Below are 27,033 nucleotides of genomic sequence, written 5' to 3'. Positions count from 1 at the left end.
AAAATCCAGGACCCCTGGGGGATGTCCACCTGCCGGCTTAGGCCCGCTCCAGAGAGCGGGCCTAAGCTAGCAATCAGACATCCCTCCGGCAGCCTGGGAGCCCTCAGGGGATGTCCAACTGATGGTTTAGGCCTGCTTCCCGCAGTCAGACATCCTTAGCGCTGTGGAGGAGACCGGAGAGGCTCCTGCCACTGCCGCTGCCACTGCGCTTGCAGGGTCAGCTCGGCTTGTGTCTGAGCGGAGATCCCCCTGTGGGAGTGCACTGACCACCAGGGGGCAGCTCCTGCATTGAGCGTCTGCTCCCTGTTGGTCAGTGCGCATCATAGCGACCTGTCCTTCCTGGTCATTACACCATTAGGGTCAATTTGCATATTACCCTTTTATTATATAGGATAGTAGTTTTATGGTGGAGTCTTCAGGGTTTTCTATGTACAACATCATGTCATCTGTGAAAAATGACAATTTTACTTCTTCCTTTCCAATTTGGATGCCTTTTATTTCTTCTTGTCTGATTACTATGACTAAAACTTCCAGTACTATGTTGAGTAAAAGTGGTGAAAGCAGAAATCCCTGTTGTTCCTGATCTTAAGGGATACGCTTTTAGTTTTTGCCCATCGATTATGATGTTGGCTGTATATTTTGCGATTTTAACTCCCCAAATAAATGTACCATTTTATATAGCTGCTTTCTTGATATTTAAGAGAAATTAAAATAATCCAGGACTCTGGCATGATGTGTATGTTTTACACAAATGATGTTCCAAACCATGGTTAAGTACTGTTCTCCTCTAACAACTCTAGCATACGGAGAATTTTGGGTTTTTCCCCAATAGAAGATAACTTTATTAGCTTAAGAAAATTGCCAAAACAGTCTTTGGTAAAATTAAGAGACACAAGACACAAAACTAATCTTCTTACACTTGGGAAAAAAAAGTCTTTCACTGAATAGTAGTAAAAAGGGTTGCTGTTTTTTTTTTTTTTGTGTGTTTTTTTGTCCTACACAATTAAAAGAGGCATGGTAACTGTGAATATATATTGACAATAGTCTGTTTTAATATGGAAATCCTAGATTTTTCCCCCATAGTTTTAAAAATACAATCTTACTTGTCTGTTCCATCAGTTATTTTGTCCAGGTCCCTAGGAGTTGTGTTATGAATGGAGGTATATTTTATTTTATCCACAAAAGCATAAGGTAGCATATATCTATGTTGAACTTGGGACATCACATATGACTTTTGAACATCACAGCTGCCTGGTGATGAAATATCCTGAAAAAAATTACAATGAATGAGTATAAATGTATCTTATATAGAAAATATTCAAGACAAATACAGATGATGTATTGTAGAATTGTACACATGAAACTTGTATGACTTTATTAACCAATGTCACCCCAATAAATTTAATTTTAAAAAATAAAAGAAAATACACCATAAATGTTCATACTAAGCAATGGATAAGTAAAAAAATAAAAAATTTTCTTTGATTAATTATTAAAAATATAATTTTAAAAGCATATCCATAAACCTGTGCCCTCCTAATAAAAGTATAAATTCATTTGTCAAAAATTAAGGTAAAAATAAACAGAATTATGAAATTTAGATCCAAATTCTCAAAATAAAATTGACTTCATAATATAGATCAAATTCTCATATATAAACTTCAGAATGAAAATCAAATTCCATATAGCAATGGGAACAATGATAAGCAGCAAAACTATTTCTGCTTTACTCTTCTATGTGAGCACATTTTAATTATTCTACAAATGAGACATCTTATTTCATTTTTAATAGATCCAATTAAGTTGAAAGGCTTCCCCTTTCATCATTTATGGCTCTTTATATGCTCTACAGTTATATTAATATTTTATTAAACATAAACCACATGTATATTAATAAGTACAATAATTCTAAACAAAATTAAGTATGAAATATCATAAATTTGTTGCACAATTAATTTCTGTAAACCATTAGATAATTATCTCAATGATAACTTTTTAAAACTCATTTTACTCAAATTATTTTAAAATATAACATGTTATATGTAACGTATATCTTCATCTGTATTATGTTTAAAGACCAAACTTTTTAACTTTTAATTCATTTCTGGAAGAAGATGAGATAGCAATACATATATCTGACAAAACAGACTTTAAAACAAAGGCTATGATAAGAGACAAAGGACACTAAGGATAAAGGGAGCAATCCAACAGGAGGATATAACCTTGCAAACATTGATAGACCTAAATATGTAAAGCAAATCCTGATGGATATAAAGGTTGATGTGAGGATTAAGTGAGTTAAAACAAGTAAAATACTTATAGTGGTACCTGATTCTATAAAAGTTAGCTAACCTTACTATTCCACAAAAGCTAATTTAAATGAAAAAGAAAAAAAAAAGACTAAACTATCAGCATTTGGGCTAATAGGAAAATATTAAACAAATTTGGCTACTGAGAAAGCATATTTTTGAAGTCTATCTAGGAGCCATATTTTATAAAAGATACTTTCTTTTGTTTCTTACATCCCTATCATCCTCAAGCATATGCCAACAATATAATCATTCACTTCCAAAAAGTTACTAAATATAGTAAGAGTACTGATCATGACTGCAGAGGAGATTTTTACTGAAACCACACATTTCTGGTTTAAATCCTATGTCAAACACCAAATGCTACAATCAGTAAGTCACTTAAGAAATGCCAGCAGCTGTTTCTTCTTGTCTGCATCAACAATATATTTAGTAACGGTAGGCTGAGGATAAGCAATAGTAGCATTAGCTCCAAAGATGACTTTTGGATGTTTGGGGGCTGCTTTTGTGGTATGTGAAAGTGGAAAAGAGTACAAAAGCACAAAGAAATCATGAGTCACAATATACTTAGACTAGTATTTAGGAAAGCTTGGCAAAGTACTTGATTGTCTCTATTATACATTTTAATTTTCTTAACAGAAGTTATTGTTCCTACTTCCCTTAACACCCAGGCTGGTATCACCAACCATTCCTTATTCCATTGCCTCTCCTAGATATGATTGATGGGTTTGGCTGCTGGCACACAGCCATTTTTTTAAAATACCTTGAAGCAAATATAAGTGGAATTTTTCTAGGTAACATAATCTAACATGAAAAACTGAAGACTAAGGGGCCCCAAAAGAAGACTGCTCTTTACTATTAAGAATTTGCTGTCTGGCCGGGGTGGCTCAGTGGTTGAGCATTAACCCGTACAACAAGAGGTCGCTGGTTTGATTCCTGGTCAGGGTGCATGCCCAGGTTATGGACTTGATCCCCAGTAGGGGGCATGCAGGCGGCAGCCAATCCATGTTTCTCTCTCATTGATGTTTATCTTTCTCTATCCCTATCTCTTCCCCTCTCTAAAATCAATGAAAACATTTTTTTAAAAAGAATTTGCTGAGTGCTAGAGCAAGCAAAAGGATATAAGTCTGGGCTGGAGATGCAAAGTAAAATCTATAATCTAGTGCAGTGATGGGCAACCTTTTGAGCTTGGTGTGTCAAACTTCGCCAAAAAACTGAGCATAACTCGGGTAGTGTGTCACTTTGAGGAAAAAACATTATTTCGCAAATGTTTCATCCTCGGCATGCGGCCGCCTTAGCGGCCGCGTGTCATCAGAAATGGCTACGCATGTCAGTGCTGACACGCGTGTCATAGGTTCGCCATCACTGGTAGTGATACTTAAGAGCCAAGTCACACTAGAGCAAGTACTGGCAATAAATACAAGCCTCTTCTTCAAGATATTTGACAAGTTTTGAACCTAAAGAGGGTAGGAAGCTAAAGAATAAAGCTGAAAACTAGGAAAGGATAAAACTTGCAGGGAGGAAGAAAAAGAGAATCTCAGACCCTCAACAAAAGAAACTCCAAAGGGCAACATAAAAGAGGATACAGAGCCACAAAGGCAGAATAGACTCTGTCTTGCAGAACTTAGGAGACAACTCTCACCAGGACTAGCCCATAGCAATATACAACCGGTTGGTTAGAATAGTTCTATGACAGAAATTCATACACTGCATGAGAGTTAAAATACTAGGCAGTTCAACCAGAACTATTTCTTTCAAGTTGTAAAATAAATGTTCTTCTATTTCTGTTTCTTGTAATATATTTCTAAATACATGATACATGTACATATATGCATATATAATGTTATATATTATATATGTTAATATATATATCCACATACATCCTATATAATAAGGAGGTAATATGCAAAATGACTGTCACACCCTTGCACAAGATGGCCACCACCATGTGGTCACAAGATGGCCGCCACAAGATGGCCGGCAGGGGAGGGCAGTTGCGGGCAATCAGGCCAGCCAGGGAGGGCAGTTAGGGGTGACCAGGCCAGCAGGGGAGGGCAGTTGGGGGTGACTAGGCTGGCAGGGGAGGGCAGTTGGGAGGGACCAGGACTGCAGGGGAAGGCAGTTGGGGGTGATCAGGGCTTCAGGGGAGGGACCAGGCCTGCAGGGGAGGGCAGTTAGGGGCGACCAGGCTGGCAGGGGAGGGCAGTTGGGTGTGATTGGGTGAGATGGGGAGGGCAGTTGGGGGTAATCAGGCCAGCAGGGGAGCAGTTAGTCATTGATCAGGCTGGCAGGGAAGTGGTTAGGAGGTGATCAGGCTTGTAGGCAGAAGCGGTTAGGAACAATCAGGCAGGCAGGCAGGCGAGCAGTTGTGAGAGGGATGTCCAACTGCCAGATTGAAGAGGTTGCACGAATTTCATGCACCGGGCCTCTAGTGTATATATAATGTTGGGTAGCATAATATAGTAAAAACAGCATGATTTGGACTAAAAAAAAACTTTAATAATGTTTGAGGGTACTTGTCCTAGCTGTTATTTCATAGTTAAGTATATTCTAGTCTAAAATTTTAACATCCCAAATATACAATTATTAAAAAGCCATTTAGCATTTTTATAATAAAGCTTGTCCTATCAGTGAATTAACATTAGAAGACTTCAATGAAATTTTCAATCAAGCTTTGAATCAAAGTCTTTAATCAAATATATATGGTGAAAAAATTTAGAAGCCATACATGTAGTGAAATTTGCCTGAATATGAAAAAAACTTCGATTAAATCAATTTACCAATATGCTTATCCAATTTGCTTAATTTAGGCTTTATAGAAAAGAAAGGCATTTCAGGTAATAATTGAATTATCTTTGTTTTGCAAATTGCAAATTATAATTACAAACATGTTACCCTTGCCATTTTTCAGCATTCTCAATCTTAATTGTTCTAAAAATATGCCTCTTTAATTATATGACTTAGGAAAGAATAAGTGTTATTTAAGAAAAAAAATAATTTACTATAGATATGACAATGTTAACTGTGATAGGCAAAAACAAAAATATTAATTTTATTTTCCATATTCTCCTGGCATAGTGAAAAAAGTCCTTTATCCTAAGGCTGTTTTATTAACAGAACTAGAATTTTCAGCTAATCATGATACCTTAATGCTCAATAAAGGATAGCAAAAATGTGCTGATGGATGAAATCATGTAAGCAATAAAACCATTGATTTCAACTAGTTTCTCCAATATAACATTATAAAATTCAGGTTTGAATCACAAATTTCTAGTTTTTGCTGGGCATTCCACTTCATTATCCTCACATAGCTTTAAAATAAAACTCATTATTTTCCCTTCCCCAATTACCCAACTACCTATTCCTCTCACCTGCCTACAGAAATTCCATATTTAGCCACACCTAAAAATAGAAAGCTGGCTTTTACTTTTCTTCACCTTTCCCTGTCATATCTAAAAATCATTAGTTATCGATTGTACCCTCTCTCACCTTAACCCTGTCTTTCCTTTACTACCAAAAAAATCCTGGAATGGGCTCTAAAATACTATTTATCTCACACACACACACACACACACACACACACACACACACACACACAAACACACGCACACACACATCCTGGCATTGTTTCTAAAATACTATTTACCAAAAATATCCTGCATGAGCTCTAAAATACTACTTGACAACTGGACTAACTGCCTCTTTAATGTTCAGCTCATCCAGTCTTAAACCATTGGAATCTTAATAGCAAATAAGTTATTGTACTAAAACAACAGGAATCTGCTAGAAATGTTCATTAACTCCCAAGTGCCTACGAAAAATAAATTCAGAAAAGTCTCCTTTCATGTAAAGCCATCTTAAATTTGAAGGCAAATACACAATTGTAAAACCTAGTTCAAGTGAAATCTCTTCTATGAAGCATCCTTTTTTTTTCTGAGTATAAAAATAAATTTATTTGTTTATAAAAGCTATGATTTGGACCATTAAAAATTTCTTCTGGGCCCAGCTGGCGTGGCTCACTGATTGAGCGTCAACCTATGACCAGAAGGTCATGGTTCGATTCCCTGGCAGGGCATATGTCTGGTTGTGAGCTCAATCCCCAGTGCGGGGCTTGCAGGAGGCAGCCAATTGATGATTCTCCCTCATCAATGATGTTTCTTTCTCTCTCCCTCTCCCGATCCCTCTGAAATATACATACACACACACACACACACACACACACACACACACACACACACACACTACAGGCCTGGTGCATGAAATTCATGCATAGGGGGTGGGGGAGGGGGTGGTCCTTCAGCCCTGCTTGCACCCTCTCACAATTCGGGACTGCTGGCTCCTAACCGCTTGCCTGCTGGCCTGCTTGATTGTCCCTAACCACTCTGCCTGCCTGCCTGATTGCCCCTAACCACTCACCTGCCTGCCTGATTGCCTCTAACCACTCTACTTGCCTGATTACCCCAACTGCTCACCTGCTTGCCTGATCGCCCCTAACTGCCTCTGCGTGCCTGCCTCATCACCCCTAACTGCTCGCCTGCCTGCCTCATTGCCCCTAAATGCCTCTGCCTGCCTGCCTGATTGCCCCTCATATTACACTTTTATTATTATAGATTATTATAGATAGTTGCCTTGCTCCAAGCTGTAAGAACCTGCTTGTCATAGAGACAGAAAAGTTTTAATTTTTACTCTTGATTATGGCAATTAACTAACACAGATGGCCACCAAAAAGGTGACTTACCGAAGGGTGTATAGCAACTGGTGCTGTTAAGTCCTCTTTCGTGAAAACATGCATGTTGTACATTGTATCTGCCTGGGTACATAAAGAGTGAAGTTTCTGTCTGTCTTTGCAATCATATGAGTGAATTGTCTGAGACCCCAGCCCAGTCTGGTTTGGTGCGCACAGAATAATAGAGCTCTTTTTTTTTCCTTTGCTCCATTGGTGGAGACATCCTAGAAGTTGCAAGGTATCTTCCTTTTAATTTTTCCTCAATATTCTGACTTTACTTATGTCTCTCGCCTTTTCTTTCCCTCCATCCCCCACCTGCAACAGTAAACTGCTCCAGGCTCACTTTGCTCGAGTGTCTAGGAGATTGCACAACACGTCCACCACCAGAACCACAATTCCCAGCATTCCTTGTATTCCCCGTGTTCTCGGCTTCTGCTTCCAGTTCAGGGGCTGCCACCAGAACTACGATTCCCAGCATTCCTGGTGCTCCCTGTGGTCTTGGCTTCTACTTCTGGTCCAGGGGCTACAGAAACCGAAAGGACTGGGGACTCCAGCTGCAACCCCCCTGGCAGGGCTGAAAGGACCAGGGACTCCAGCAGCGGGCAAGCAGCACAGATGGACCCGCCTGAGGGTGGGACTGGAGACTTCAGCGGCAGGCAAGCGGGGCTGAAAGGACCGGGAACTCCAGCGGGGCTGAGGGGACTGGGCGCCGCCATCTTGTGGCTATGGGCGCCGCCATCTTTGTGATGGTGTGAGGGTCAATTTGCATATTCCTCTTTATTAGATTATATATATATATATATATACATACACTGAGTGGCCAGATTATTATGATCTCTGAATGCATAATAATCTGGCCACTAAGTGTATATCCTATATAATAAAAGGCTAATATGTAAATTGTCCCCTCAACCAGGAGTTTGACCAGCAGGCAGGCTGGCCAACTGCCCATGTCTCCTCCCCCTGGCCAGGATGGCCGGACCCCACCCATCCCCACCCATGCACGAATTCATTCAGAGATCATAATAATCTGGCCACTCAGTGTGTGAGTGTGTGTGTGTGTGTGCGCGCACACACACACACACACACACACACACTAGTGTCCCGGTGCACGGATTCATGCACATTGAAATGAAATTAGAAGAAATATTTTAATATCGCTATTCGCCCTTTCTCTATAATAGATGTGTCAACCAAATTTACAATCGACAATGACAGATCAGAACACACATGTGCAATTGCTTCCAGAGAGAGTTTTATATGTATCGCGCATGCACGAGTCAACTTAGCCTTTTATATATATAGATAAACTTGCTTAATTAGACCTGCTTTCTGATTTAGCTAAACTTTTTCCAGCCTAGTGAAGCACCCAAACTTCTCTTTCAGGTAATTGTCAGCAACACAGCAGTAAATATCATCAAGAAGCAGATTATTATTGTAGATCATGCAGAGAGAACAAAGGGTAAAATATTTAACTGTAGCAGTGTTTGACTATATTCTGCACAGTGAGAAAACCTGAAGTCATTTACAAGGTCCACCATTTCTTACTTCTTTTCAGTTAGGTCAAGTTTCTAAACTTTCTAAATTTCCGTTTTCCGGCTAATGAAAAGAAAATAGGATTCTACCTAGTCTCCTATCTTCCTACTCGAGGACTTCTGTAAGGATCAAATGAGATGAAGCACGTGAAAACACTTCACAGACATTTGGTTGACCTGTAAAATGTTTGCACCTGGCTATAAAGCAAGTCAGGTTCCTGCGCTGAAGAAACTCCAAGGAGGCTAGTCGCTAGGGAGAGGAAGCAGGGCATTGCTATGTGACGTCATTATCCAGCACCCACAGTGACCATTTCTGGGCTGGGCTGGGCTGTAGGCTGCATTTTGTGCCATGGGGTCTTGGCAGCATTGGCTGAGATTTGGTGGGGTGTTGCTCCAGGGTGGTGGCAGGGCCTGTGTCCCGCTTGGGGGAAGCCAAGAATTGGTTTGTCAGTGCCAGGTCCACGGTGCCATTTATTTTTAAACTAGAGGCCCGGTACATGAAAATTCATGCACTGGAGGGGGGTCCCTCAGCCCAGGCTGCCCCTTCTCACAGTCCGGGAGCCCTCAGGGGCGGGAGGCAACCCGGCGATCAGGGGAAGGCGACGCCCCATCACACCTCTGCTGCTGCCAATGACGGCAGCGCAAGCCTTGACCGACCCTGATTGCCTGAGCCTCGGGTCGCCCTGGGCGGTGGAGCAGCCACCATCTGAGGCTTGCCTGTACCTCGGGCTGGCCCTTGGCAGCTTGGCAGCCACCATCTGAGGCTTGTCTGCGCCTTGGGTGTTGGCTGGGCAGCTGCCATCCGAGGCTTGCCTGTGCCTAGGGCTGGCCCTGGGCAGCTGGGGGGCTGAGGGGACTGGGGACTCTGGAGGCAGGCGCACGGAGTGGCTGGGCCTGCCTGCTGCCCTGGTGGGGCTGAGGGCACTGGGCACCACCATCTTGTGGCTGTGGGCATCACCATCTTTGAGGGCAGGGCATTTAATTAGCATATTCCCTCCTTATTGGCTGTGGGCACTGCCATCTTTGGGGGCGGGGCAGTCAATTGCCATATTCCCTCCTTATTGGCTGTGGGCGCCGCCATCTTTGCGATGGCATGAGGGTCAATTAGCATATTCCCTCTTTATTAGATAGAATGGCCAGTGCATGTCATGGCAGCTTCTGCATTGAGTGTCTGCCCCCTGGTGGACAGTGTGCATCATAGCTATTGGTCGGACGATCGGATAGACACTTGGGCTTTTATATATATAGACTAGAGACCCGGTGCACAAATTCATGCACTGGTGGGGTCCCTCAGCCTAGCCTGCACCCTCTCGCAATCCAGGTCCCCACCGGTGCACAATTGGGGCCAGGGAAGGCTGCAGAGCATATCTGGCCCAACTCACCCAGTCCCAATGGGGCTGATCAGGGCCAGCCAGTCGGGGAGGGACCATGGGAGGTTGGCCGGCTGAGAAGGGACCGTGGGAGGGCTCCAGGGGGTGTTCGACCCATCTCGGTCCAGTCCCGATCAGCTGGACCCCAGCAGCAAGCTAACCTACCGGTCGGAGCATCTGCCCCCTGGTGGTCAGTGCGCGTCATAGCTACCAGTCGATCGAATGGTTGACCGGTCACTTAGGCTTTTATATATATAGGTATTTAACACGTTAAGCGCCCAGCCTGTTTTGTCTTCCGGATGGAAAGTATAGTGTCAGTCACCGGTGACTGACTGGGCACTTAATGTGTTAAAAGTTCTTCTGGGAATACGATTTGGGAGAAAATGTAGTGATCGAATAAGACTCAGCAATCCATAGGCATGATAAAAGATGTGCACAAACTCTTTTTGGTGAACTGTGCTCTTACTTGAGGCCAAAGGAGTTTGCTTGGCAGTACCGTTGTGTCTGAGAGGTTAAAAGGCCCTGGCTCAACAGAATTTATTGAAAACCTTTCTTCTTTTTCTCCTTTTGTTTCCACTGGTGTTTCATCTAACATAGCATCCATCGCAACCTCCACTTGCTTTTGTAGCTTTTCCTTTTCTCTACCTTTTTGAGGGTTTTGGTGGTAAGTCCTGGTCATCAAGGGCCACATGCAATCCTCTCTATCCTCAGCAGAAGCAGCAGAATTCTTGTCCCAGTGAGAGTCTCTGAGCTGCTGCTCAACCTGGTCTCTCTTTTTCTTGGTCTTGGGTTAGGTATAATTCTCTACATTTTTATCTTTTTGCCTCTTTCTTTTCTTTCCCCTTTTCCTTTCCATTTTGGGTGTCTGGAAGGTCAGGCCCTGAAACCATGACCTATGGTTTGTTCTTTAGCTCTGCCGTCTGCTTTGCAAAGGCTCCTGGATGGGGAAGGCATCTGGAGTGGCAGGGCTAAAAGCACCCTCAGGAGTCTTCTTACTCTTTTTCCCCAAAATGCAGCCAAGATCTGTTTTGCTCCGAGATGATAGATCCTTCCCTTTTGTGAAGTTCATTTAATGAACACAATTTCTGGAGATTTTGGACTTTTCTTCAAGACTGAAAGATTTATTTTCCTTGTTGTCTGAGGAGGAGACTGCTGTTTTCAGTCCATGGCAATTGTTCAATTTAGACAGAAGCTGATTACAATAATCCTAATGTGCAACGCAGTTGTCTTCATTATTGGTTGCAGTTCCAAGTCTCCTAGGTGGTTATTTTTAACTTGAACTTTAATATGTTCTGTGACTCCTTGCACTTGAGTCTCTAAACCTTTTTCTTTAGGTCATCTCATCTTCTCCAGCATCCTCTGGCCAAACTTGGAATCAACATTACTCCATGTGGTATTTCTTAGATCCACAGCACACCTCTGCTTCCGACCACGCTCAGCATGCATCGATGTATTGCAGAGCCTGTCACCATGCGGGCCTCCAGAATGAGCCTCCCAGCCTGGGCCACTTGCAGAGAAGTTGGAACCACAAGACTTACATGCCAGGTGGACTGAAGTGGCTCCAGGAAGCATTTTTTATCACCCTAGCTAGAAGAGACATCCTTCACTTTTTAATTCTTCTTTACTCATTGTTTACATAAACATGTGACTAGCACATTAAGCAAACATACCATATTTATTTGAACATTTATTTCTTACTTTGTCAACACAAAAGCAGAAAGAGAAAAAAGTCATCTGGTCAGAAGGTAGACAAGGTTTCCTCAGATAAGACTCTATTTACCCAACATGTTTGCAGGTTAAATTTCCTTTTATTCTCTCAAATTAAAGAAAACTGATGGTAGCAACCCAGGAGTACAGGGGCTCCACATAACACTAGGATCTAGGCTCTTTCCTGCTTTCTGTTGCACCAGACTTAGATAATGACCCTATCCTTATGTTCCCAAGATATTGAATATTTCAGAAATGAAGGGCAAGGTCTAAAGGTAAAAATTGTGCTTAACAGCTAACACAGCCTTCTCTGAGGAACTTTCCTAGAAGTTCAATCCAATAACTTTTATTCTCTTTGCATTAATTAAGACTCTGTCAAATAACCACCTTATTCCTATAAGGGAACCTGGAAAAAGCAGTTGTTTTACCTGGGAATGTTGTTTTTCTAAATAAAACTGGGTTCTGCTAGTAAGGAAGAAAAGGAGAATACATATAGGGTAGGCAAGTAGTAATCTCAGTCACAGCTCTCTGCTTTTGAGGGCACTAGAACTACTGAAAAAATCTAACTCAGTTCTAGAAAAACCTAACTCAGTTCTAGAATACTACCCATGACTTTAAACAATCTCTATTAAAAGCTATTTTGACCTATGGCTTATTGGCTTCATTGTTTAATTCTTGTTCATACTTTGGGTCTCAAATCTTCCCTGAATTCATTTAGCTCTGTCAGGTCTCCTGCCATACGTTTTCAGAACACATTGCTCTTAACTTTGCAGCAGTTGTTACACTTGCAATTAAACAAGCCTCTAATTATTTAATTAATATCATCCATCCCCAGAGGAATGTAAATTCTTGAGGGTTCAGAAATTATCTGTTTTGTTCATTATTGTATATTCAGAGAAGGCAAGTGCCTTGCACGCAGGAAGTGATCAATGAATTCTTTTTCATCACTGAGTGGATCTATGAGTTAACAAATGAGTAAATGAATCTATCAGTATCTGTCTACCTTAAAGATTTCTTGCTTTGTTTGGCCTTATCACTGAGTTTCTCCATAATATTAAGGCTGACACTATGTCTTGAAAATATTTTCAACCCCAATGGTGCTTAAATTTTTCTCACATATAAGCAGTTCTATATAAAATGTGTGTTGTGTAAAGACTTCCCTAAAAAATGTTCCTGTTTCTAATAAAGAGAATTATCATTTGTAATCTCAGCAATAATGTAGAAGTATGGATATATCCACACAAAGTGATCAAGGACTAATTTTCACAAAATCATTACCATGGGTCTCCAGGAAGCTCATTTTGGTTAATATTTTATGTGAGATGCACTTCTTTCTCTTTGCTATCAAAAAGGTGACTTTTAAATTTGATGCTTGGGCTTTCCATGACCAACTCTGACATTAGTTTTACAGGAAAAAAAATGTATATCTCAGCAGATTAAAGTAAAACACGTGAACAGAAATGGCCTACATAACCTTTCTCTTCCTGTAAATGCTAATGCTACTGAGGCAGGAAAAAAAGCATAGATTATTGCCAGTTACAATAACTCTAATTGACATGAGATAATTTCTTCAGTTTTACCAACTCAATACAAATTCAAAAGTTAATTCTTTTCTAAGTTGAATGTGAAAAAGAAGAAAGTTAATGTAAGTTATTCTTTAAAATATATATATAATTGCTCCCAGAGCCAATTGGACATTTAAATAACACACTAAAATCATCTTGATAAACTTAGAAAATTTAGAAGAGGTAAATTTTGAATGTGATTTGTGAGAGATCTGTGACTTTGAGTCATAGCATTGTGAAAATTATTCATTAACTCTACAGAAATGTCTACAAGGAATATTCAAATCAATTTATGTTCAAACTTTGAAATCAAATGACCCCTATTGTCATCTACTTATGTTCAGTAAGGCAAGAATTATCCCTTGCATAAAAAAGGGATCATTTCAAGGTAGTGATACTGAAATACCACAGAACTTGAAATCACAATTACTGAGTCATATCCACAGCCTTATATTAGCCTCAATGATCTCACCTACTCATCCAACCCATTCCCACCATGATCTATGCTGAAGATCATGTTCAGAAATATTTAGTGGGTCACTGTGCAGGACAGGTGTCTTTCTCTTTTCTTTTGTTCCTGTGAGATTGTCAGTGAGGCAAGTCACAGAACTATTTATATTTGGAAGATGCCTCAATGATAATAAGCTAAGTGTGGGTAGAATGGTCCAGGCTTATTTTCTGTAAGCTATAAATATCTTAGCATCCTTATTACCTACTTCAAAAATGGTTATGATTATATCTAGACAGAGAGAACAGAAGGGATGACAACGAGGAATAGACTATGAAGATGATAAAAAGAGAAGAGAGAAAGCAAGGTGATTAAGACAAAGAAGGTATGGAACAGGAGGAAATGAACATTGTGTAGACAGAGACAGGAGGTTCTGGTAATGTTAACCACTCAGGCAAATAACTCTTTTCCATTTATGACACATAGATTATAGACCTCAACAGCAAAGGGCAAATTATACATTTAAAATGTAGGAAACCTAATTATTCTTCCCTAATGTTTCTATATATTATCTGCTGAATAAAATATATTTTAAGTATGCCATCTTCTTCCAGATTTATAATGCTTATGCAACACTAAAGAATTATTCAAGTTAGCGTATATTTAATGTCAAGTTTAATAGCACATTTTTAGTGACACTAAATACTTGTTCATTAAATAGATCAATGATTTTCAACCTTTTTCATCTCTTGGCACACATAAACTACTAAAATTCTGCACACCAAAAATACATTAAATTTTTGGAAGATCTGACAAAAATAGGTATAATTTTCATTTCTTCACACATCATTTTTTATTTAAAAATATAAGGGAAAAGAGGTCAGTGTCCCTAACTAAATAGCCAATTATTGCATATTTTAAAAAGTTCTTGTGGCACATCAGTGTGCCTGCCACAGAACACACAGTGAAAATCGCTGGAATAGATAAAGAAGCAAAATAAGCAGAATAAAACATTAGATGAAAGGGCTTCAATGTTGCTATCACTATTTTTATATGGCTAAAGGTTATAGCCATCTAAAAACATCTGAAATATTTTTACCTCCCTAAGGAATAAAGATAATGATCATCTAAAATAAAAATGTTGCCGAAACCGGTTTGGCTCAGTGGATAGAGCGTCGGCCTGCGGACTCAAGGGTCCCAGGTTCGATTCCGGTCAAGGGCATGTACCTTGGTTGCGGGCACATCCCCAGTAAGGGGGTGTGCAAGAGGCAGCTGATCGATGTTTCTCTCTCATCGATGTTTCTAACTCTCTATCCCTCTCTCTTCCTCTCTGTAAAAAATCAATAAAATATATTTAAAAAGAAAAAAGAAAAAAAATGTTAATATCCTTACTTCTTCCTTTCCCTTCCTATGAAGAATTGCTATACTGTTCCTTTCAGTACGATAAATAAAATACTATTTAAAAGATAATGTTTTCAAGTGCAACACTATTTTAGTATTGGTCTGTCAGCTGAACAATAAAAATGTACTGAGTTTTTACTAAGCACTGGCATTGGTGTCCACATGTGATAAAGACACTGAAGCTGTGTAACCTAGGTTCTAGCCCTGGCTCAGAAGTTTTGCTAACCATATGCCCCTGGGTATACTTTATGCCTCAATATCCTCAGTGGTAATAAGGATAGAACAATAATAGCTCCCACCTCCTAGGGTTATTGAAAAGATTAAATGAGTTCATATAGGTGCAACACAGAGTGCCAGGCACATAGGTAAGAACTACTTAAATGTTAGCTATTATCATATCTCATTATTATTTTTTAAATATATATTTTTATTGATTTCAAGAGGAAGGGAGAAGGAAAGAGAGATAGAAACACCAATGATGAGAGAGAATCACTGATCGGCTGCCTCCTGCATGCCCCCTACTGGGGATCGAGCCCACAACCCAGGCATGTGCCCCTGACCATAATCAAACTCAGAACCCTTCAGTCCGCAGGCTGATGCTCTATCCACTGAGATAAACCGACTAGGGCCATACCTCATTATTAATAGCTCAGATATGTGGGTGGTATTTGATTTTCCAAAAACAACTACTAAAAGTACTGTTTGAAAGTATTATATTCCTCAATGTCAGAAATAAATTAATTTTAGAATAAGCAGTTTAGAAAAATATCACTATATCTGTTTCAAATGATTAAATGCACAAAGACTGACATGGAATTGTAACTTGATTGTGAAACAAACATAATTTAATAAATATCTTTATTAGACATGAAAAATAAAACAGCAGGGAGGCCTCTATCATTTATTAACATTATTGAAGACATGTCATGCTAAAAAAAATAACATGTATTTTAACAATTTTCTATGCATTTCAGGAGGATGAATCAATTCTTTTTAAAAGTATTACTTATTGACCAATTTAAAATGCCTTTGCTATAGTTACTGGGAATCTACATTTCAGTATATTAAAGAAAATGTAATTTTTCTAGACCCAAGTTCTGGTTTTATAAAACACACTTTCAGTACCTTAAAGATATAACTACCTTGAGACAACTAAATTTCTGATTTGTAAAATCCATACTCCATATTAATGCCAGTATAATAAGAGGGAAAGTCAATGAAGCATGCACAAGAGCATGTGAAAGAGAAGACAAGTGTAAGAGAAAAAAGAAACGTCCATGCTTTCAGGTTAGAAAGCATTTAATTCATATATCTCATAAAGCAACTCCAAATCTGTGAGACTATTCAGGGCAAATATAGAAAGTAAAAAATACACATAAAATAAAAGCAAAAAAAAAATAATAATGAACAACAAAAACCAACAACCCATAAGTGGAAAAGAATATGTAATAACTTAAATCATACAGTCCTGAATAGAAAGGGAAAACTGGCATAAAACACTCTGTTTACCTGAAATAGATAGTATCAAGTAGCTCTGAAAGAGGGGAGACACTGCATCCTGCCTCCCCTGCCTGTTCCTGGCTGAAACACCCAAGACCAATACCACATTGACTTCCAGGACAGTATAGATCATATTTTATGCAATCAGTTATTGCTCTATTTTTCTTTCCCATCACTACACTCATGCATTTTAAATAATATTCTCATTGTAAACATTTAAAACAGAAAACAGAAAAAGAAAGTCTCTCTCCTACCAACCTACACAGTCCTGCCTGACAAGATAACTCCTATATTATGCTACTGTTACTGAAACCAGTCTTTATCAATGAGCATGTGGCTCATTTCCACTTCTGCATTGTTAAAAACAATTACACTGTAAATGAAGACACATGTATATTTCATAAGCTTATGTGCAAATGTCAACAAAATAAATTCCTGAAAATTTTAATTGTTAAGGCAAGGGATATGTGCAATTTAACCTTTGGTTGAATTTACCAAGTTGCTTCAGAAATGTTTTATCCAAATAGTCTATCTATTTCCTCTACCCTTGCTAACACTGAGCGTTGTCTTTTAAAAATCTTTTTTTTTTTTAATATACTTTTATTAAGAGGAAAGAGAGAGGAAGGGGGAGATAGAAACATCAATGATGAGAAAGAAGCATTGACCTGCTACCTCCTGCACGCCCCACACTGGGGATCAAGCCCACAACCCAGGCATATGCTCTGACTGTGACCTCCAGGTTCATAGGTCGATAGGTCAACGCTCAACCACTGAGCCATGCCGTCTGGGCTTAAAAATGTTTTAAATAAGAAAACATAATTCCATTTTTAAAATTTATATTTCTTTTATTTCAAGTGAATATGAGCATCTTTTCATATCTATATGAACAATCTACAGCTCATTTTCTAATTGAGTACTTCATTTTTTTCTTTCTTGTTTTATAAATTCTTCTGTATTAAGAAAATAGCCGTTGTCTTCCATATGTATTTAAAATATTATTCCTAGTTTATAATTTATCTCTTGTCACTTATTTATAGTATTTGTTTTATGGTTTAACATTTTCAGAGTTCTGTTTATTTGTAGTGAAGTTCTTTAGAGTAATTTTTTTTTAGTTTTTCTATGGAAGAGTATTTACCTCTTTGAAGGCGAATTTACCTGATGTTTCCTTTATAATTCCCCTGTTTTATGCTTTGTTCAAAAACTCCTCTGAAGTTAAAGATTATTTTTAATCCAAATTTGTCTTTAATTGAACATTTAAATCTTTAATCAATTTAATTTGTTTCACAGGGAAAGTAATCAATTTATATTTCTACAACTCTTAAAAACCTGTCACTCTCAGATTATAAAGATAACTAATAGAGAAAAGGAGAATCAGGCACAGAACATGCATTGTAAGAAGATCCCATCATAAAAGCAAAATATTATAGTCATGGATAGAAAGAAAATATTCTCATAATAGTACTTAGTGCTGTAGTTTTCCATGAACTCTTTGAGTTCAAAGTGGGAAAAATAGGCTGGGGGCTAGGGGTGGGGTGATGAAAGGAATCTAGTTGTTCTAGATCAGGAGTGGGAAATGTTGGCTGTGGGCCATATGAGGCCCGTGAAATCATTTGGTCTGGCCCTGCCAAGGCATTAGGGGTGAGTTAAATGTTTGACCAAAGATAGCAAGCTAATTTTAAAGGTGATCATTTTGAATGGCCCACTAATGATGGTATAAATATCCAAATGGCCCTTGGCAGAAAAAAAGTAGCCCACCCCTATTCTAGATGAATGCCTACTAGACATTGAAAATTGATAATATATATATGTATCATATATATATACTAGCATTCCCGTTGCAGGAAAAATCCTGCAATACGGTTTCCTGCTGCACTCTACCCCGCCCCGCCTGCTCTCCTCCCTTCTCCCCCGCCCCGCCTTCTCTGCCAGCCTGCCTGCTTTTCTCCCTTCTCCCCCGGCCCTGCCTGGGCTCCTTCCTTCTCCCCCGGCCCCGCCTCCACTCCTCCCTTCTCCTCCCCCCGGCTTGCTTGCTTCTCCGAAGCTTTGCTTCCCTTCTGCAGCTCTTGGCTTCTTTCTACGCTGTCTTGATATGCAAATTAGCCACCATCTTGGTTGGGGTAATTTGCATACTCGTCCTGATTGATTGGTGGGCGTGGCTTGGGTGTAGCAAAGGTGCGGTCAATTTGCATATTTGTCTATTATTAGGTAGGATGTAATATACGTATATGTATGATATATATATATATATATATATCTCAACTTGAACAATAGATACAGATTCGATGATCACTTATCACTCAATTCAATAGTGAGTAGGGTTAAAAGAAAGCCACAAAATCTATATGTTATATATACTACGTTTAGATTGTTTTATCCAGTTTGATGTTTAAAAATGTATAGCTGCATGTAAGTTTGATAGAGCAAGATGATGAATGTGAAAGTCTTTGATTTGTTATTCTCTATCTTTCTCCATAAGTTTGAAATATTTCCTAAACCCAAGATTTAAAATGGCATGTGGCCCTATCTGGTTTGGCTCAGTGGATAGAGCACTGGCCTGCGGACCAAAGGGTCCCGGGTTTGATTCCAGTCAAGGGTACATGCCTGGGTTGCAGGCTCCATCCCTAGTAGGGGCATGCAGGAGGCAGCTGATCAATGATTCTCTCTTATTGTTGATGTTTCCATCTCTCTCCCTCTCCCTTCCTCTCTGAAATCAATAAAAATATATTAAAAAATAAAAAATAAAATAAAATGACATGTGAAAAAATAACATAACAAGAATATAAGTATATTTATTTAACTACTTTTAAGATGATAAGGATCCTATAATTACAAAAATACTCAGAATAAAGGAAAGGATCAATAACTGTTTAAATAAAAATTTAAAATTCTCATATGACATGATTATTACAAAAAATTTAGAGAGAAACAATAAATCCCAATTAGTAATTAACGATTCTTAGTAGTAGTATAGTTGTTTTTAACGGAATTTTCTCTGTAGAACATGAATATCTCTTAGAAAGCAATAAGAAAAAAATTTAAATTCTACAATGAAAAGAGAAAAGGACATGATTGGCTGAATTTAAAAAAATAAAATTAACCAATAAACAAAAGTCAATGATCAATAATCAAAATAATAAAATTTAAATATTTACTGGAAATTGACCAAGATTCCCACCATAGGGAAGGACTCCCACAACACCTATCTCTGAAAGCCAACAGGTTTGTCCTCATAAGACTATCACTAAGAAGCAATTCTTAAGGGGTGCAGAACTCACCAGGGCTATTCCCCAAGGGCTCTTGCAGAAAGGGCCGGCAAAATCAACTATGTTCCAGTCTTTCCATAGTAAAGGTTAATCTGCATCCTTTTTAAATTGAATGTATACACACTTTGAATAATAATAATTTACTGGATGTTTAAAAATGTATACACACTTTAACAGCTGACAACTCACTTAATTTTTACTCCTTTTTCAGGCTTAACTGTTATAAAATAATGGGTGAGCCCAGACTAAGATTTGAACAAAGAAAACTTATCCACTAGACTTTTTTATGGGGATAAATAAAAGGTAAAGTTACGGTACAAAATTGGCAACAGTTGACAAATTGAGGGCACACAAATACCAAACAGTGATTCTGGATGTTTGTGATTCCATTGCTCCACATTATCGGCAGTGCCTGGACCAGAACAGTCATCAGTTTGAGAACAGGCTTTGACCAAAAAAAATTATTCATTTCTGTAGATTCTTTAAAACTTTTTAAATGAACTGTATATTAATAAACACTGACTTTATAATAACTCCATGTGTGTATACATTTTTTGGGACACTCTATATTTATAAACAATACACTGGATTTAGAGATGAGGTTTTCAAAACATTTCTAAATCTTTCATTTTGGTTAACCAATTGAAATATTTTTCAAAATGAAAAGAAGGTGCTCAATTTTCAATATTCTTAGTATCCTCATTATTTCTCGATTCCTCCTCTCCTTCCTTCCAAAAGTTGGTTAAGAACCACTGCCTTACTTTTCTCCTTTTCCAAGCAAAATATTTAATTTAATATCACAAAACATCCTACACTCGGAAAGGCTTTTAGGCCAAATAATATAATATTATCTAAGATCTATAAAAATTTGATCTTTTAAAGGCAAATTAAATAATGTTTTTATACTGATCATTTTTAATGTATACTGTTAAAACCTAGACAATACAAATAAAAGTTGATGTGCGGTGCCACTTGACAATGCAAGGAAGCTCTAATCAAACAATAGCACAATGTGACCTTCTTAAATATTACCTGTAATGTTGCTGAAAAGTATAATAATCAATGCACTATATTTCCTACTCTTGATTTTATGAATATGCTTTGTTCTCTGTTGTATTAAGTATGAAATATTGTCCCTGCTTTGATTTAAATCAATAAAGTTAATAAAGACATTTACTTCTCAGACTGTATCTGCATTGTCAGCACTCATGTAGTTCAAAAGGTGTTGTCACATTAATCAGTGGTTATATCATTTAATGATGTTCCTAAGAATCAAAAAGTGCTCATAATATAATTGTACAATAGTTTTTTTATAGATGAAATAATAAGATAATCAAATTACATTTGGATGAACAGGGAAATGTTAAGTGTGAGTTGGAATCAGAATACATGTTCTTTATTCTATCTGTTAAATTTAAAAAGAGATTCATTTGAACCGATTAAATCAAATTATTTCTTAGGGATATTAAATAAATTTAGTATGAAAAAGTAAGGACCAATATACTGGTTTTCTAATACTGTGTAACAAATGGCCACAAATACAGTGATTTAAAATAATGCCCTTTTATTAGCTCACAGTTCTGTAGGTTAGAAGTCTGGGGTAGGCAATGGCTGGGTTCTATTCTCAGGGAACCACAAGCTAAAAATAAAAGTGTAAATCATGCTGGGCTCTTAACCTGGAAGCTCAGGGGAATAATCTACTACTAAACTAACTCGGGTTGTTGGCAAAAGCCATTTCCTTGCAGCTATAGCAAGCCCTTATTTCCATACTGACTATTAACTGAGGGCCTCTCTCTGCTTAGAAACCTCCAAATTCCTATTCAGTGTCTGTCTCCATCTTCAAAACAGCAACAACCTATTCAGTCCCCCTAGAATTATAATTTATTTGGCTTCTTCTTGTCCCCAGTTGGAGAAAGTTCTCTACTCTTAAGGGTTTACCATTGGACCCACTTAGATAATCCAGAATAATATCCCTATTTTAAGGTAAACTGTGCCATATACAAAATTTATCACGGGAGTAATAATTCATCATATTAAAAAATTCCAGGGATTAGAACACAACTTCTTTGGGAGACATTTTAAAAATTCCATCAAATTTCATTAAGCAATGAATAGAGGATTATTTTTAAGACTAGAGGCCCAGTGCACAAAATTCGTGCACCGGGGGCAGGTGTCCTTCAGCCCAGCCTGCACCCTCTCGAATCTGGGACCCCTCAAGGGTAAGGTGACCAGATCGTCCCGCTTTTGGCGGGACAGTCCCGATTTTTAACAATTTGTCCCGCGTCCCACGCGTCCCACGGTGGGACAAATTGTTAAAAATCAGGACTGTCCCACCAAAAGCGGGACAATCTGGTAACCTTACCCTTGAGGGATGTCCGACCACCTGTTTAGGTGCGATCCCACCTAAACGGGCAGTCGGACATCCCTCTCACAATCCAGGACTGCTGGCTCCCAACCACTCACCTGTCTCTACCTGACTGCCCCTAACTGCTTCTGCCTGCCAGCCTGATCACCCCCTAACCACTCTCCTGCCAGCCTGATCGACGCCTAACTGCTCCCCAGCCAGCCCAATTGCCCCTAACTGCCCTCCCCTGCTGGCCTGGTCACCCCTAACTGCCCTCCTCTGCTGGACCGGTCACCCATAACTGCCCTCCCTGCTGGCCTGATTGCCCACAACTTCCCTCCCCTGCAAACCTGATCTCCCCCAACTGCCCTCCTCTGCTGGCCAGTCACCCCTAACTGCCCTCCCTGCTGGCCTGATTGCCAACAACTGCCCTCCCCTGCAGGCCTGGGTCCCCCCCAACTGTCCTCTACTGAAGGCCTGGTCCCCCCCAACTACCCGCCCCTGCAGGCCTGGTCCCCCCCAAATGCCCTCTCCTGCAGGCCTGGGTGCCCCCCAACTGCCCTCCTCTGCTGGCCTGGTCACCCCTTACTGCCCACAACTGCCCTCCCCCGCAGGCCATCTTGTGGCGGCCATCTTGTGTCCACATGAGGGCAGCCATCTTTGACCACTGGGGGTGGCCATCTTGTGTCTTGGAGTGATGGTCAATTTGCATATTACTCTTTTATTAGATAGGATGAGAACAACAACTGTGTATTAATAGTTAATATATACTGAGAACTATAGCTAGAGGAACTAAAATTCAGTAAGTGAGTCAAAAACATCTTTATAACCTGTTACTTAATAATGGGTATATATGAATTAATTTAATGTCCTGACAGTATTTAATTTCATATTTTAAGTAGTTGACTAAAGTATTCATTGAAAATCTGTTATAATATCAAGTTACATTGTCACCATTTTTACAATTATAGACAAGATATTTGAAAGTATAAAAGTATTATTTTCCATTAATGTTTGTAATGCAAACAGAAGGAATGCAATGAAGCATCCATTTTGCTATCATGAGGCAATCATGAGAATTAACCATATGTTAAATTTGGAGGAGTAGAAAATAGAAAGAGCTTGCTGCATCAGCCCTGGGCTGCCAACTTTCAGATGCCACGCTATGTGGTAAAAACAAATTTCTGTTTGGTCAGCACTGTAATGGGGCTTTTGTTACATGTAGTAGTAGAACAATAGCTAAAACTGATAAACAGCTAAGAAGAGAATTAATGTACTGGAAGACAGTGCTGAAGAAATCACCCCAAATACTAAAGAGATAACTAGTTGAAAATTTTAACAAAGAGATTAGGAGAAATGAATGAGAATTCACAGAATGCATCTAATAAGAATTCCACAGAGTTAATTGGGAGAATTTTGGGGAGATCCTATCTACAAAGGTCATGGCTGACATTTTTCCAATATAAATGAAATATGAATTCTCAGATTCAGGTTACTGAATCAAATTCCAATGAGGATAAGTAAAAAATAAATACACACCTAGATGTATATAATGAAGCAACAGAATATCAAATAAAAGATTATCTTTAAAAAACAGAAAAATAAAAGATTACATACAGCTGTAGAGAAAATAATATTCTCTAGATAATCTAAACAGATCAGATTTATTACAACATATTAGTAGCTTATATCAATGTTAGTGGACCAATAAATGGATTTTAGGCTGAACTTTCAGGAATGCATCGTGAAATATACATCGGCTCTAGGCTGCCATGTAAACTGCTACTCCTTGCATGTTATTCCTGGAAATTTTCACAGGTAGTGATCCAAACATGATTGTGTTTTGCCTTTCAAATGCATTTGTGTAAGCCTGAATTTGTAATTGAGTTAATGGAATTGAGAGACAGTGCATGAGGACTTCTTTGCTGGGGAGAATATATTAGTGTGGCTTAACTGACAGTTGTAGCAAGGAAAAATAGCTTGAGCATGTGGCATCCTGACCAAGAGGCAGTGACTAGGTTCTGGGGCTAGCAGCTCTAGTGGCAACCTCCCAATTAGGCAGGTGATAATCAGTAATCTATATATATAAAAAGGCAGTGTCTGTCACAAGGAGGATGAACAAAACGACCGGTCGCCTCCCCCCAGCCCATAGGGTACTGGCAAGCTGTGGTGGGAGGCAAGCAGCAAGCAGCTTGCGCTGGGCCAGCCCCTACGCTTACCCTGCCAGCAGCACAGTGGAGCCCATGCCAGGGGGAGGCAGGAGAGGTGCGTCCCGCACCCCACCAGGTTCTCAGACCCTCCTGTCAGCGTCGAGGCGACGGATGCCAGCGCTTTGTTATCCACCATAACTCCGCGGCCCTGGTGCTGCCTGGGCAGAAGTTTTCCATGCCTCACCTATCCGGCCCAAGGCCAGTTACTCTTGCCACCTGTTGCCTGCCCACTGCTCAGACACCCAAGCCAGGGACTTGCTGCGGGGCAGGCCCAGACACTCCTTCCCACCCCCAAGAATCAGCGGCCTCGGTGGTGCCTGAGCCCACGACCCACCTGGGAGGGTGGGTCTGGGCTAGGGATCCACAGCCTCTCTTCCGCAACGTCCCACCCAGCAGTGGGGAAGGGGGCAGCCTCCCTCCTTTCCAGCCCATCTAGTGCAGAGGCTGTGGTACATTCCCGCCCCCAACACTCTCCAAAACCCTGGGAAGAAGTGCCCGCCCACCCAGCTGGGACCAGCGCCTCAGGCTCCCCGCCCTCGCGAGCCTACACTCTGCCTCGCCAGTGGCTGCCACTTACTTCAGCCATCAGCCCACCGGCACGGGAGGAGGAGAGGAGGAGGGAAGCTGTTGGTGTGACTCTGTAGGGTTCAGCCAGCCTGCCTGAAAGCTCTCCCCGTGTGCCTCCCTGCCTCTGCTGGTGGGACCCCGCCCCTGATGTGTATTCTTTGGGGTTGCCGCCATCTTGGGAAGGTCAACACCCGGGTGGCTGCCAAGGCCTCAGGCAGTAGACACCCCGTGGTTGCCATGACAATGAGGTCATGGAGGGTCAAGACACTGCCTCTGGTTGAAGCAGGTGCTGTGGGAGCAAAGGGACCAAAAACAACGGTTATGTCCAACAGCCATCTAACTGCACACGTGGTGTGCGAATTAGTCATTGTTAGAACCGAATTTAGTACTGGTGTGCCCCATTTTAAGCAGACCCCCCAAATAGACTTACCATGTTGATATTTCACTTTACTACAGAAAAAATGCACAAAGATTCTTGAAATAAGCAAAATATTTTGCACCTCATAGTATGAAACATTTAAACATCATTAAAAATAATCTCTGTGGGTAAAGGGAGTTAATATTTGGAAAATCTAATATACCCAATTCAAAATGTCATTCAGAAATGCATCTACTATGTAAAATCAAGGTATGGTATCTAGGGTTTGGAAAAAGCAACTTTACTCCAGTCTACCTGCTCATCCCCTCAGCCTTATGCTTTGCTCAATAAGGAGATGGAGCAGAAGGAAAAGTAATGCCTCATGGCACTGAAATTTATCAGTTTCTTCAACAAATATTTATAAAAGTTGTATTAACTTTGTGCCTGTATTATAGAAACACAATACAGCTCTGTCCCTATCTTCAAAGGGCTTAAAGTCTCTGTGAGTTCCCGGTAAGGTAAACCCGTAAACAGCCAAAGAAGGAGCAGGTTCCAATACAATTCTCATAAAAATTACTGAGTAAAAAACTGTCCTCATTCTCCCTCTAGAACAAGAATTAAAAGGAGCAAATAAATATAATGAATGAATCTGAACTCCTTTGGGGACCCCAACCCTCAGGGACTAACACAGGTTTTATGAGGCCTAACATTTACTGAACCTGAAGGACTAATTTTTCCCCCTGGTGGTCAGTGCGCTCCCACAGGGGGAGTGCTGCTCAGCCAGAAGCCCTGAATTTTCAGTAACCACCAAAGGCTTGCCCTGACGACAGCCACTGTCTCCCTGCCTTGGTCTGGTGCCCTTGTTCACCTGCTCCACCATCCCGCCACAGCTGACACCCATCATGTTCTGCGCTCTGCCACCTGCTGCCGGCAGCCGCCATGTTCCGCGCGTGCCCCCTGGGGGTCAACGCATGTCATAGCAAGTGGTTGTTCGATTGTTCAGTTGTTCCGCCGTTCGGTCTATTTGCATATTAGGGTTTTATATAGAGAGATATTATATACTAGAGGCCTGGTACACGAAATTCGTGCACTGGGGGGGGGAAAGTCCCTCAGCCTGGATTGCAAGAGGGTGCAGGCCAGGCCAAGGGGCCCCACCAGTGCACAATTGGGGCTGGGAAGGGATGCAGGAGGTTGGCCAGCCAGCTAGGAACCACAGGAGGGTTCCAGGGCATCTGGCCCATCTCACTCAGCCCCGATCAGCCTGACCCCAGCAGCCAGCTAACCTACTGGTTGGACCGTCTACCCCCTGGTGGTCAGTGCACGTCATAGTGAGTGGTTGAGTGGCCTTAGCATATCATTAGCATATTACACTTAGATTGGTTGAACAGACTACTGGACACTTAGCATATTAGGCTTTTATTATATAGGACTAGAGGCCCGGTGCACAAACTTTGTGCATGGGGGTGGGGGGGGTCCCTCAGCCCGGCTTGCACCCTCTCTAATCTGGGACCCCTCAGGGGATATCCGACTGTTGGACATGCCTCTCGCAATCCAGGACCGCTGGCTCCTAACCACTCACCTTCCTGCCTGCCTGATCACCCCTAACCACCTCTGCCTGCCAGCCTGATCAGCCCTAACTGCTCCCCTGCCGGCCTGATCACCCCCTCACCACCTCTGACTCAGCCCTGCACCCGGGACCCAGAATTTCCTCCTCCAGCCAGCTGCAGACA

The 27,033-nt window shown here is 40.4% G+C and overlaps 1 protein-coding gene and 1 pseudogene across 2 annotated transcripts in view; both read right to left on the bottom strand.

Annotated features, from left to right (window-relative positions):
* Positions 1–1,099: 1,099 nt before the first annotated feature.
* STPG2 (sperm tail PG-rich repeat containing 2) overlaps positions 1,100–27,033 on the bottom strand; it is a gene marked incomplete at its 3' end in the record, with an annotated part of 161,879 nt that continues 135,945 nt past the window's right edge. Inside the window, exon 10 of the mRNA XM_079799368.1 lies at positions 1,100–1,267. Coding sequence (XP_079655494.1) covers positions 1,100–1,267 — 168 coding nt within the window. The remainder of the gene's footprint in view (positions 1,268–27,033) is intronic.
* Positions 10,478–11,386, bottom strand: LOC307102155 (PIN2/TERF1-interacting telomerase inhibitor 1-like; annotated as a pseudogene). Its single transcript has one exon. The product of its transcript is annotated as a PIN2/TERF1-interacting telomerase inhibitor 1-like (transcript).

Source organism: Cnephaeus nilssonii (genome assembly GCF_951640355.1).
Source record: "Cnephaeus nilssonii genome assembly, chromosome: 1".
NCBI classification, from domain to species: domain Eukaryota; kingdom Metazoa; phylum Chordata; class Mammalia; order Chiroptera; family Vespertilionidae; genus Cnephaeus; species Cnephaeus nilssonii.
The sequence above is the reverse complement of the archived record's forward strand: the minus strand, read 5'-3'. Positions and strand labels throughout refer to the sequence as shown.